This window comes from Homalodisca vitripennis, chromosome 1 (genome assembly GCF_021130785.1).
Source record: "Homalodisca vitripennis isolate AUS2020 chromosome 1, UT_GWSS_2.1, whole genome shotgun sequence".
In the NCBI taxonomy this organism is placed as follows: domain Eukaryota; kingdom Metazoa; phylum Arthropoda; class Insecta; order Hemiptera; family Cicadellidae; genus Homalodisca; species Homalodisca vitripennis.
This window is the reverse complement of record NC_060207.1, coordinates 103900786-103914357: the sequence shown is the minus strand read 5'-3', so window position 1 is coordinate 103914357 and position 13572 is coordinate 103900786. Positions and strand designations below refer to the sequence as shown.

General features: G+C 31.7%; 1 protein-coding gene across 1 annotated transcript in view; it reads right to left on the bottom strand.

Annotated features, from left to right (window-relative positions):
• The window catches only part of LOC124368336 (hippocampus abundant transcript 1 protein), a 92644-nt gene that overhangs the window by 46855 nt on the left and 32217 nt on the right, over nt 1-13572 (bottom strand). Inside the window, exons 4-7 of the mRNA XM_046825614.1 lie at nt 5593-5720; nt 2180-2294; nt 1817-2035; nt 655-768 (exon numbers count right to left, since the gene is read on the bottom strand). Of these exons, the coding sequence (XP_046681570.1) occupies nt 655-768; nt 1817-2035; nt 2180-2294; nt 5593-5720 (576 nt within the window). The remainder of the gene's footprint in view (nt 1-654; nt 769-1816; nt 2036-2179; nt 2295-5592; nt 5721-13572) is intronic.

Sequence of the window (13572 nt, the reverse complement as noted above, 5' to 3'; positions counted from 1 at the left end):
TTCCAGATATATTGTCATATGCTAAATTGAAGTTTTTATTCAATAAGTTGGGTTTCATAACTGCTACGATGATAATGGTACTTTATAAATAATTAGTAGGCTGAGTGAGTTTTCAATCCGTTATAACTTCCTAACACTGATCACATTTGTAATATAAGCTGTCTGTACCCAAACAATCTCAAGTTTTGTTCTGTAAAAACAATTTAAACTAAAAATATATTCCCATATTTTTGTTTCAGAGTTTCAAGATTTGTCATTTTAATACAAATGTGTTTGAAATGTAAAATTTATTACTTTCCTTACTCAGGCATTTTCATTTTAAATATTATAGCACTTTTCATTGAATATCGCGCAATAAGAAAAACTTAGTTAGAAAAAGTTATTTTTATACATTACCCTTCCCTTAAAATGAGTCGCCATGAAACAGTCTACAACAAATATGAGAAGACAAAATGGTTGATGGTTTAGCACTGTTTTTATCATACAATTATCAAGATCAGTACAATGTATTCTCAACTATTGAGAATTCATAAACTTATGAGTTATCTATTTCGAGACACTTATTCTCTTTAAATTTTAGCATTACTTCACACCAAAAAGCAAGGTTTTAAAATATTTTGTACAAAATAAATTATCTGTATCATTTCTACTCACCAGTTTTAGATAGACAAATATACACGAATATTGGCCGGCCTCAGGCAAGTAGGACAAGAAGACGGTGACACACAACATTAAAATTGTGTGATCCTTGCCCACTTTGCGCAGGGCCTGAAAGAACATTTCAAGTATTCCATAAACACTTGGCTACAATGAATTGAGTAAATTTTGTTAATGTTATATTATTAACCATTTTTGGCTTGTAATGTAAATGATTTAAAGAAATATTACAGGAAGAAAAATAATGGCTATCTTTAATATTTTTTAATTTTAATATGTAAAATGTTAACTAATTTTAAGAGTAAATACAATTGAGTTGATTCTTTCAAACTACAAAAGTAATGATGTTTTAACAGAAGATATTGCTTAAGGACAAATAATTATTGTTTTTTAATTCTTTATTTAATGTGAAATTTGTAAGAAAATATCTACTGTAATTTTATTAAACTTTTATAAATGACCTTATAAAAAAATTAACTTAATGGTTTCTCTCTTTAGAAAGGTAATGTCATTATCTAAAAACATGTGAAATCTTTATTTAGATAACTTAAAAAGCAAACATTCCACAGTATTTATGTCAGAGCATTACAGGCTTAGGACTTGGAGCAGTACATCTAGGAGTAAATATGTTACACAACATATCAAAGTTACAACATTCCACTACTCTTCGGTGATCTTAATTATGGCAGTGATGTTTACGAATTTTCAGTACTGATATCTTATTTAATAGATATTAATTACGTCCAGAAAGAGTGAAGAGCCCAAATCTTTTATGGCAGATTTATAAAAATATTTCAAAACCAAAATGAGAGTTAAGAATTATAACACTAAACAATAGACTTTATTTGCACAATTTATAGAGAATTACATTACACTGTCTTAATATTGATTACTATTAAGATTTTATAAAGTCTACTTCAGCAATGTTGTTCTGTTATAGAAGGGAACTGGATCCAAAAATCCTTACAATAATTCTAAAGGAAACAATTGACTGCATGTTGTTAAACTATACTTGATTAACATTCTCATTGTCTAATATTAAAATCTATGTAACTTTTTAAAACCAACTGCAAGTGAATTTGCATGAATAAAATGAACCTTGTTCAGGTAGCATTTGGTATCAGAGTAGAACTAGAGAATTAAGGATAACTGTACTCACAGCAAATGGATCAGCCTGTTCCCAAGAGATGGGGGCACCCCATGACGATGGCCGAACCTTCTCTGGAAGACTCTCTGGAACTGCTACTAGAATAAAGAACACGTCCAGCATCGCGACTGCTGTAGCTAACGCCACCACAACACTCTCACTGTACACATCCATCAGGTACGCTCCCAGTGCCGGGCTGATCACCATACTAGCTGCGAACGTTGCAGACACCTGAGACGTGCATAACACATCGTACATTACACTAAAATGTTTCCAAGTCAAATTAAGATTTGTTTTGTTGTTCTTCTGACTGAACAAAAGTCTGACTGTAAAGCTACCATATTCATCTCACATACTAAGCCAAATGATACTAACCAGACCATATGCTAAACTGCGCTCGTGCTCCTCCGTAACGTCTGCTACATAAGCAAACACTACTGAGAATGTGACAGCAAACACCCCCGAAATACTGATCATTGCAAAAAACCACCTGGAACCAAAGAGAGATAATGAAAAATATTATATTTAATTTGTAAAAGAAATTATTCTTAGTCAAATTTAACTCAATGAGCTAACTGAGAAATCATATTAATAGGTTAAGATCTACTGCCAAATTATAAAATACCTAACTTAGTGTTGTTACCAAAATATGTTCACTGTCACTGAATAATCTTGTATAATACATAGGTTATTTATATTACCTAAGAAGACTACTGATGGTTAAATAAATATGTATACAGAATAATTTAAATTGACATCCTACAAATTAGAACATCTTCATACAGTTTTTATCATCCAATAAAAATATACTGTGCAGTAATATTTTGTGACACTTGATAAGTGTATTTTCAAAATATGATATAATGTGTATTGATTTGCTTGAAGTATATATTTATATCTGGTATAAAATAGTTTGGAGTATGATTTTTGGGGCTCTATTTTCCTTAGTACAAAAACAATATACTTATTGTACTACAAAGTAGTTCAAATAAAACTGGTAAATTGTATTTGATTTGTTTTAGACACATATAAACAATATTTATATGTAAATGTGAAAACCAAAATTAATGTAAAAGTTTATAAAAATGTGAAAAAGTTCATATAAATTTCCGCTAACTCACTCAAATTCAGTTATTATTTACACAAACGTGGTGAGTAATTATAACAAAATATATTTAAATGTTTACTTGAAATAATACAAAAAATATTGTAGTACATAAGTTTATAAAAATGTATTCCAATCCAGTTGTGAGCGCCCTATTGGCGTGCATTGGTCTCGTAATCAGAATCCTCAACTTCCGAGTCCGTCTGGTACTCCACATCGTCCATGTTGTCATCCTCATCGTTTGAACTCAATACTGGGCTCTGTTGTACGCTTTGAACTTGGTTATTGTACACCACTTGGACCCGGGGGAAGATGCATTGTGTTGCACAACCACTTACTACTATAAAAACTTTAAAAATCATTTAAAATAAATTTAAAAAGACTAATGTGAAAACGAAGTGCATAAAAATGCGGGAAAAGTACCTCCCGAGAAGCGAGAAATACATCGTTGTGATAGCTCGAGTGCTAGCCGCTCACTGACCTCATTTCGGAACAAAGCCTCTGTGGTAACCACAGTTACTGCCCGCTCCTAGCTTAGCGTAGCAGCAGTAACTAGAGTTACCACCCGCAGCGAACGTCTTAATTTGTAAATATCACTTGGTTGTTATTCTAAATTAAGTAATATTTATTACAAACAATAATATCAACATAAAACCCGAGTACGAGCCATCACCTATTACTGAAGATGGATATAAACAAATTTTTCACACAATGATATCTCAAAAACTTTAAATATATAGCTTTTTCAAATTTTTTAGATACTCAGTATAAATTACAGTTATAAAAATATATATTACATTTTTATATGAATAATTGAATTATTAATTTAATAAATTTGTTTTAAAAATGGCCACTATTCGGCTGAAAGTAATCTGCACTGTAGTCATCCTTTATAACAGGAACCTCCGAAAACATTGCACATGTGCGATTAGCAATCAAAGCGGACAACTGCTTAACAGAGCGTGAGTTGGAGGAAAATTTGAACATACCAAAAACCATTGCTGCAGAACTTCTGTCCGAGGATTTGGGTTTGAAACTAGTGGTTGTGAAATTTGTCCTGAAATTGTTCACTAAAGGTAGCGGTGAGTTGAAGATACGCAAGACTTATGGTTTGAACAAGTGTTTCGTGTCCAATGAAACTGAAGATACTAAAATTTCGCAACATACATATACATATAATGTTTATGTATGTATATGTATGTTATGTATGACCAACTCCTTGTTACAAGAACATTGTAAGCCCCTGTTTGTGGAAACAGGAATTCTGACAGCTTTCAATTTCTATATTTAAAAATAATTAAGATTTTGAGAAAAGATATTGATAATTTTAAGTCCAGGTCTGATGTCCATGTCCACAATACTAGGTTTAGAAGTAAAATTGATATAATAAGATGTAGATTGAAAAGGATACAAAAATATCACAATACACTTGCTGTAAAATTGTATAATAAGCTGGTAGAAGTTACATGTGATAAGGTGTTCTCTGAGAGACAGTTTAATTGGCACATCCTATGTCATCTGTTGACGAATTTTTTCTAAATTAAATATTTGTTGCCTGTTTCTAATTTTAATATTTGGTTTTAGTTATTTGCTATATGTTCTTTTTACCAAACTTGTCTTTATCTAAAGCTTCTATTCTTGTTAATATTCTTAATAACTTAAATTGTTACTTTTTTCTGACTTTCAAAATTATATATCTGTTGCTGTCTTATTAGTTATTGTTATTTGAGATTTTGTTGTAATTTATATTGTAGTTTTAACATTTTAGAATATTACTTTAGAAATGAGGATCTGCCAGGAGCCCATTAATTGTCATTTTTAATGCCTGCTCTTTTTTTGGATTTTATGAACTGTGTACCACTTCTGTTTGTAGGATTAGTATTTTTATAATTGTTGATGAAACCTATTGTAATTGTTTGTAATTTCTTAATGGTCAATACATATCTTACCATGCACTGATGATAGTCAATAGGAGTAAAAGCACAGATAATCACTAAAATTTGCTATGTTGAACTTTCAGTAGTTGTATTAAATATGTCTATAAAAATTCAGGTACATTTATATCATGGGTAGGTGTGGTTTGAATTTTTTTTAAATGTTATGCTTTACAATACATACAAATGAATACAATTATTAATCTACATGTTGTTTCAAGTACTGAGAGTCTATATTGTATTCCACCAAACAAAAATAAGGCTTCACATGAGCTGGTATAATCGGCTGGTTCAATGAATGACAAACCAAGAGCTATGTGAAAGCTTGTTGTTACTAGGCTTGTCATTGATTTATTCTGCATTTGCTACAAACTACAGTCAAGAGCTTAGTATTTCATTTCTTTAATTTTAAATTATAGTTGTTACACATGGCTCCTCTACTAACTAAACATACACACACTAAATAAAATAACAAATTGGGTAATATACATATATATATATATATATATATATATATATATATATTTCTTTCACCTATGATACAACCTATGTGTAAATAAGTATGAGTAGAATTACTTTTTAACTAAAAAGAATTTTAATCATGCTACTTTTGAAATATAATTACAGTTTTTATATTAATCACAAATTCCACTTTATATTCAATTAACTTAATTGTGAATACATTCCAAATAAAATTATTGCTACTTTAATAAACAAGAAAAGCAAAAGGTAAATCCATATATCCTCACCATGTGTTTATAGTCATTAGTGGGATAGGTGCACATGTGAAGAAAACTGTGATGAGTAAGAAGAACTTGCGGCCCCAAACATCAGACAGTGCTCCGATCAAAGGGGCACTGAGGAAGGACAAGAGTCCCTAAAACATTGCAATCGTAACAAGATATTATTTACTGGTTACAATATTAGAAAATTATCCATATTATCTCATATAACTATACTTAATTATACTAGAAGATTTACAAATACAAGTTTTAGCAACATTTTCACAAGCTAGAAACTAGATTTAGAAAATATAAATAACTCAAACCAGCCTATAAAATGATTATCTTTTTGTTAGGTTGAAATATCTATATAAAAGTTAATTGGCTATTTGACACTGCATTAAAAAACATGCCCAATCCCTTAAGAATGTATTTACTTTTGGTTATTTAAGGGTTTTTCCCAAAATAGGATGTGTTTCTCAACCTAAAAACCCCCTTAATACTGGTTTTTATTCAAATCTGCCAAAAAGATTTTTGGGTGACATAGGATAACCCCTTTTCCCCTTGTTTGATGCCACTATCTTGGAAATAAGTGGGTAATTTGTAAAACTGATATCATGGGCGTTTCTTGACCCGAAAAGTTTCATGCAAATCCATTTGTAATAGCAGAAAACCTCATTTTCTACCATGTAGTGGCCGTCTTCTTGGAATGGTGACAGATAGCAACTTCCAGTTTGCACCAAAATGTTTCTTTTTTATTCTCTTTCCAACAATATGTCACATGTGGAGGAGGGTTGTCTTTGGAAAATTTTAACTTGGAGTGTAACCCCCCCATAGGGACCGTCCCCAACACTTTAGATATGCTACAAACCTATCTCATTAACTTACAAATATTCTAAAATTTTTATTTCAATTGGTCAGACTTCACTTCCAACCCCAAATTAGCAAAAAATTAAATTAGAGTTTAACTTTTTAAGATTTAATATTCACATTAACAGTATTACAGAAAAGTGTTTAATTCAGTGTTTCTACATTTTTACGCTGTTAAGGACTTTCTTCAAGATTCTTTCTCGAGTAGAAGAGTTTTGTTCATCTTTCAAACATGTAGTCAACTGTCTAGTTAGACACTGACAAATTTTTCCATGAGGTGTACAGGCATAAAAACAAGGCTCCTTTGTTGTTGGGCTTCTTTTCATAAAGGCTAAGATGATAAGTTGATAATGAAAAATCATTTGCATTTCTTATATTATGTTGGTGAGCCTGTGTTAGTTCTTTATTACATGCAGGATGACTTCTATTATGTAGTGGCACTATTGTTGATATTTAAAGGATTCTTGAAAACTGTCTTGGTAGTTTAATCCTGCAGCTAATACCACTTTTCTGTTGAATGAGAACTCTTTCCAGATTGGCAAAATGCCATTCAACACCATAATGTCAAACCAAATATGAAAGTATCGCCTTTTTACCCCGCTTGTTTAATTTGTATATTTGATGACATATGTTCCTCAGCTGACATTTTAATCCTTTGACTGGTGGAGTTTGTTCTCAGTTGGAGTGCCCTAAAAAGTGATTTTTTAAAATTTTTTATTTTTTTAGATGATTTGGATTTAAGGCAGTAGACGTGATATGAAAAACACTCAATTAAATGTTTTTGAAGTTTTTTTGTATTTATAAAGAAATTAATGTAATTATGCACAGAAGATATTACTTCTTCGGAAAATGCGGATTGGACAGCTGTTTACAACTGCAATGACGCGTCTCTTGCTTATGACATTTTTGTAAACGTTTTTAAAATGTATATCGAACAATGTTATATTAAAACAACACACATAAATAAGGGAATAAAAAATATTAAACCGTGGGTGACAGACAAACTAATTAAGTGGATCAAACTTAAAAAATATTTATTTAAATAGCTAAACGGAATCCAAACAATGAAACATTACGAAAGAATTGTATACAATACAGAAATATTCTGCAGTTTGATATAAATCAAACAAAACAAAGTTATTAGAAAATTGTTCCAAAATTGCAAAGGTAACAGTAAAGTGATGTGGAAAGTTGTAAATGAAGTTACCGGGCAAGCGGCTAAAGGGAGAGAAACATATGCGCTGGAAATAAATAATGTTATTGAACGAGATCCTTTCGTTATAGCCAATGAGTTTAATTCATATTTTTTGGGGGTTGTTAGAGATTTGATTTCTTTAGAGGAAAACTATGTTGATACCTTTCCTCAAAATATCGTACATTTTTTTAAAGGAAAAAATAGACTTATAGTCTATGTTCTTGGAACCTGTTTCAATGTATAAACTGGAAAAGATTGTAAATTCATTGAAAAATAATAAATCTCCTGGAATTGATGGTTTGAGTAGTAACCTAATTAAAAACGTATTTTCAAAAATTTCAAACATTCTTTTATTTTTAATAAATTTATGTTTAACAAGTGGCATTTTTCCAAACCAATTGGAGGAAGCAGTTGTGGTGCCTTTACATAAAAAAAGGCCCTAGTAACAAGTGCAGCAACCATAGGCCTTTGTCCCTTTTCTCAACCTTCTCCAAAATATTTGAAAAGGTAGTTAAGCAGAGACTAGTTAAATATCTTTCAAAAACTGAGTTTTTAAGTAAAAATCAATTTGGGTTCAGAAATAGGTGTAGTGCGGAATCTGCTTTGTTACATTTTATGAGCAAGGTAGAGCATGGGATGAATGATAATAAAAAAGTAAGTGGGATATTTTTGGATATTAAGAAAGCATTCAATACGGTAAATCATGAAATATTATTAAATAAAATGTATAATTGTGGAATTAAGAGGTGTCGTGTATGACTGGTTTTGCAGCTATTTAAAATCGAGAAAGCAGAAGGTTAGAATAAATGGACTTTTGAGTGATTTTGGGGAAATTGAGCACGGAGTCCCACAGGGATCGGTTTTGGGCCCGATTTTGTTTTTGATTTACATAAATGATTTTTGCAATGCTAAGTTCAAAGGATATGTTACATCATTTGCTGACGACACTGCCTTGTGTTTTTGTGAAAATAGTCGTGTTGATGTAGAGCAGCATATCAATTTCAATCTGATATTGTTGAGGTGGTGGTTCCAAGTTAATAAAATGGTGCTCAGTCCAGAGAAAAACAAATTATATACATTTTAGCCTTAGGGGAGAAAAAACAACTAAAAATCCGTTAGTGTACAGATGTTTAAACTGCTTAGAGCTTCCAACGTTTTGTGATGATTTTTTTTTCAAAATTAGGGTGGTGGATACTATTAAGTATCTGGGAATCATATTAGATAGGGAACTAAATTGCAAACCACATATAGCAATATTGAAGGGAAAATTGATGAATCAACTTCGTATTTATGATTTTCTTAGACAATTATGCCCATCAGACGTACTTCGCACGGTTTACTTTTCTTTAATTCATACTAGGCTTGATTATGCTCTCTCCTGCTGGAGCGGAACTTATATCACAAATTTAGGAACATTAATAACAAAACAAAATATTTATAAGACTAATGACCAAAGCTAATTTTAGGGAACATTCTTATCCCTTATTTGTAGGCATGAACCCCTTCTTCGTTATATGTACATTTATAAAGTATTAAAATTGTTTTATATTAGAAGTGGTTATGCTCTGAAAAATGTAAATAAAGCAGAAATGAGATTAAGAAATGCAAATAATTTTTGTGTACCAAAGCCTTAAAAAAACACATTTTACAAAATTTTTTCTTTTATAGCTCAGAGGACATATAATTTATTGCCAGAATTAGTAAAAAATAGTAGGAACATCAATCATATATTTTCTAAAAAAATTAGAGTATGGTTGACCGGTCAAAATGATATTGAGTATATGTTTAAGATAATAAATTAGTGGTTAGTCTTGTTATAATAATATTTAAATAGACACGGTAGAGCATTATAAAATAATTATTTATAACATAATATTTAATGTTACGTGTATAAAGCCTAATATTTTAATTGTAAATCATGCATAAATCCTTTTTTATTTAATATAGCACAATAGTTATACTAAATTTAAACTTTGGAACGTAATAGTACATTATTTACTACATAAGCTACAACAACTCATTTTTATCATTTCATACTTGCTCGTTTCCGCTATGTTTATTTTTTACTCTTTTTGTATACAGGGTGATTCAAAACTAAACGGCAATCTCTCGGGAGCTTATTCTATAGCTAAAAACAAGTAAAAAAGTTCATATAACCATATGCCCGGAAACGCTTCGTTAGCGAGTTACGCCTAGCGAAAGATTTCGCCCGGATTTCAGAACCCTTGGTGAAGTCAGGCCGTATAAAAATGGTAAAGGTAGTTACAAAGATACAAATACGATTGTTTTTTATGTTTTTATATCTGACAAATTTATTAAAATTCGTCCCAGAGCTGTAAATGCAATACTTTCAGAGATATCTTACGTAAAACACAAGAATTGGTGCAAAGAAATAACACATTTTTGTGTTTAACGTAAGATTACTTCCATAAATGTTAAATAAAGGTCATTTTTTTCTTAAACAGATTTGTAGGACATTTAATTCTGAAAAGATTCATGTGAATTACTTAGGAAAAAAATTAATAATAGGTATTGAAATTTAGCTTTATTTAAAAATAAAACAGACGCACAAAAATGCATATTCTTATCTGCATAAAATATTAACTAATGTTTAGGTTGTGAGTAACAGCTGATCATTTATTCTAGACTGAACATTAACATAAAATGTATTTACCTTTATAAAACTGTAATAATCACCTATAATAGTTGCTCAAAGTATCCTCCGTTGTTAGCAATGCACGTTTTCGCACGACGAATCCACTCTTTTCTAGCGCGTTTCATAACGTTTGGAGCATTCTTGATAGTTTCTGCCGCCTCTGTAATGCGATTACGTAACTCCTCTATGGTGTTAATCCCTTTTGAATAAACAATTGACTTTAATAAATTTGTCAGATATAAAAACATAAAAAACAATCGTATTTGTATCTTTGTAACTACCTTTACCATTTTTATACGGCCTGACTTCACCAAGGGTTCTGAAATCCGGGCGAAATCTTTCGCTAGGCGTAACTCGCTAACGAAGCGTTTCCGGGCATATGGTTATATGAACTTTTTTACTTGTTTTTAGCTATAGAATAAGCTCTCGAGAGATTGTCGTTTAGTTTTGAATCACCCTGTATAGTATCCCCAACACAGGCACAGCCTTATGGGGTACCTAAATTTCCCTTATCGTGTAAATTTATTGGCCTTATTATTAGTAAAAAAAAGAAAAACCTAAAAGGATGTAACCTACTTTTTATATTTTATTACTCTAAGTACATAAATTAGAAATAAAATAAGTAGAAAACCTTTTTTTTGTATTTATTATTTACTGCTATTGTAAATACGTTATATCATAGTATTATTTATTTTTAAGCACTGGCAATAATATTTGTTTGTAATATTCAGTTTGTTATTTTGGGGAAATAAATGATTTATTATTATTACTTATGTACAAGGTACAACTTAGTAACAGTACATATGTTTCATCATAAATCTTTGCCATCGTTCAGTGAAACAAGAAATCAGTAACACTACGTTTAGAGATCTGCAATCTGATCTCTTCTTCAGGTAAAGCACTAACCTAATACATAATTACAAACCAGGTTAAAATAAACCAATTCTACCAAAGGGTTGTGGCATGCCTAAGTCAGGAATCACAACCACCATGTTGTTTGTCAACTTCACTAACTCTATAAACATGCACTTAATAAAAAACTATACACAACACCAATCATTAAAACTGAACTACGGAATACAGGTCACAATACGTCTTCATTTGTCTACTAACCACCTACGACTGACCAAAGGGCACTAGCCAATGGTAATCGTCACGGCAGACAAAAACAAGATGGCGGAAATAAAAAGGAAGGGGGACAGGAATGGGCCCTTACGTTATTATTGGTTCATGCGAGATGAACTTCTTAAAACCCTATTGTGACTTTGCGCGTGTATCGCTTTGTATCGCTTTGCTGTCAGAATATGCCGCCACATTAAACTAGCCATTCCTTGTATACTGCACACTGTGGCCATATTTATCTTGTGAGAGTGACTTATATTTGTTGAGCAACCATCTAGTTTGTTACTGTTGTCCATCTGCTTGACATAGTTTTATTGAATGCATCTCATATTTTCAACACACACATTGGCAAAAACAAACCTCTCATGGACTTTAGACCCTCCCTCATAAGATAAATACTGGAGCTACACTCCACTGAAAGGGCACAGATCTCATGTCCAAAACTGACAATCACACCAGCAGGCGATAAGTACTCACTGCGTACATCTGGCTGACACTTTATGCGTCCTCTGCTCCAAAGTGAAGGACGAAACAGGAAAATCCAAAAGAAGTGTCACGTTTGTTTATACTCTCAAGAGCAGACAAGTGGAAGAACACCTCTTACGAGTGCTCAACCTGTGGTGTTGCTCTTTGTATATATTCCTGTTTTGAGGACTTTCATACTAAGAAAAAGTACTGGAATATTGACTTGTAGAACATGTAGTCCTTTTCTATTAAGCTTTCAAATGTAAATAAACATTTTTTAAGAGATTTTAAAGATTTTTTTATTTTTACTCCTTTTGGTAATTTGTTGGATTTCATCTATTACTCATTTTAGCCTGTCAAAAGAAGACGTCATATGACGTCCATACTCCTTAAAGGGTTAAAGGACATAATGAACAAATCATCTGAACAAAGCATTTGCCCATCAAAAATCAAAATTGCAGAAGTCTACTCCAATTTTATAAATAGACCCAGTACATAAACAAGAAACTTACACCCACATTGTTTATGTACTGTTTAGGATCTTAAATAGATGACTACAAAACAATAAACAAAAAAAAACTAATTAAATATAAAATGATTTTTTTTAAGAGCAGGTCTTCACAGTCACTAATGAATGGTTATTTTTAAGCTTTCACCAGCTGTTAGTTCTTATTAAACCAATTATTTATGTTGTCATATTGAAAATGAGTTTCTGATGAAAAAGAATAGTTGAATACCTTTCTAATTATAAACTTTTGATTTACTAAACATTTTGTGAAAGTGATAATTTGATCAAAAACAAATGTTATGTTATTATGGTAGTTACGTAGATTAATGCCACAAATTACTATTTTATAGAAAAATACCCAGTCCAGAAGAGATACTGCCACTGCACCCTCTGCCCTTTTCTGTAAATTCTCTGGACTGGTCACTTCTTGTAAATATTAAACAGTAAAAGACTTTCATATAGTATAGTAGTTTGAACCAATTGGGACTAAAACAGATGAGTAGTATACTTTGGCCGTTCCTGGGACAACGCACCCGAGACCGGTTCTGGGACAAACCGTGTGAGACCGAATCTGGGACAGGATTTTTAGAGAGCGACTAAGAGTGTGAGTACGGGTGGTCAGAACCGCGCCGCGCGAATCACCACGCATGTCCCGCCACCGCGCAGACACCACGCGTTTTTATTTACCACAATTGTGAGTATGTATGTGTTTGTGATTTACTGATCAGATCTAAATAGACGATGTTGTTTACATGGTTGTTCTGGAGCAGTTGGTTGTTTTGGTCTACAAGTGTGATTGTGATCTGTTGAATCTTTCGTAAACCGCTCCGAAGAGGTATGTAGTGTTTTTCTTGAGGTGATTGAGATATATTGTAGCCGTGTGGTACATTAGGGGAAAAGGAGTAGAGGATTGCTGTCTCCAAATGTTTGTGAGAGTGAACATCATGATTGACAAGACTGTTGTTGACAATATTGCAGTGTATCTCGATGACATCAACGGCTCTGAGATTCGGTGGATTCGATGCAATTACATTTTCATTTGAGTTGAAGTAAGACGATTCTTTTTGTAAGTTGGTTGCATCCGATTTTTCAAAACCTAAGAGATCACTAACGGTTTTATCCAAGTAGAATTTAATTGGAGAATTAATTGATATTTTGTCACCATCTTTAAAGATCTTAAAATCGTTAGAA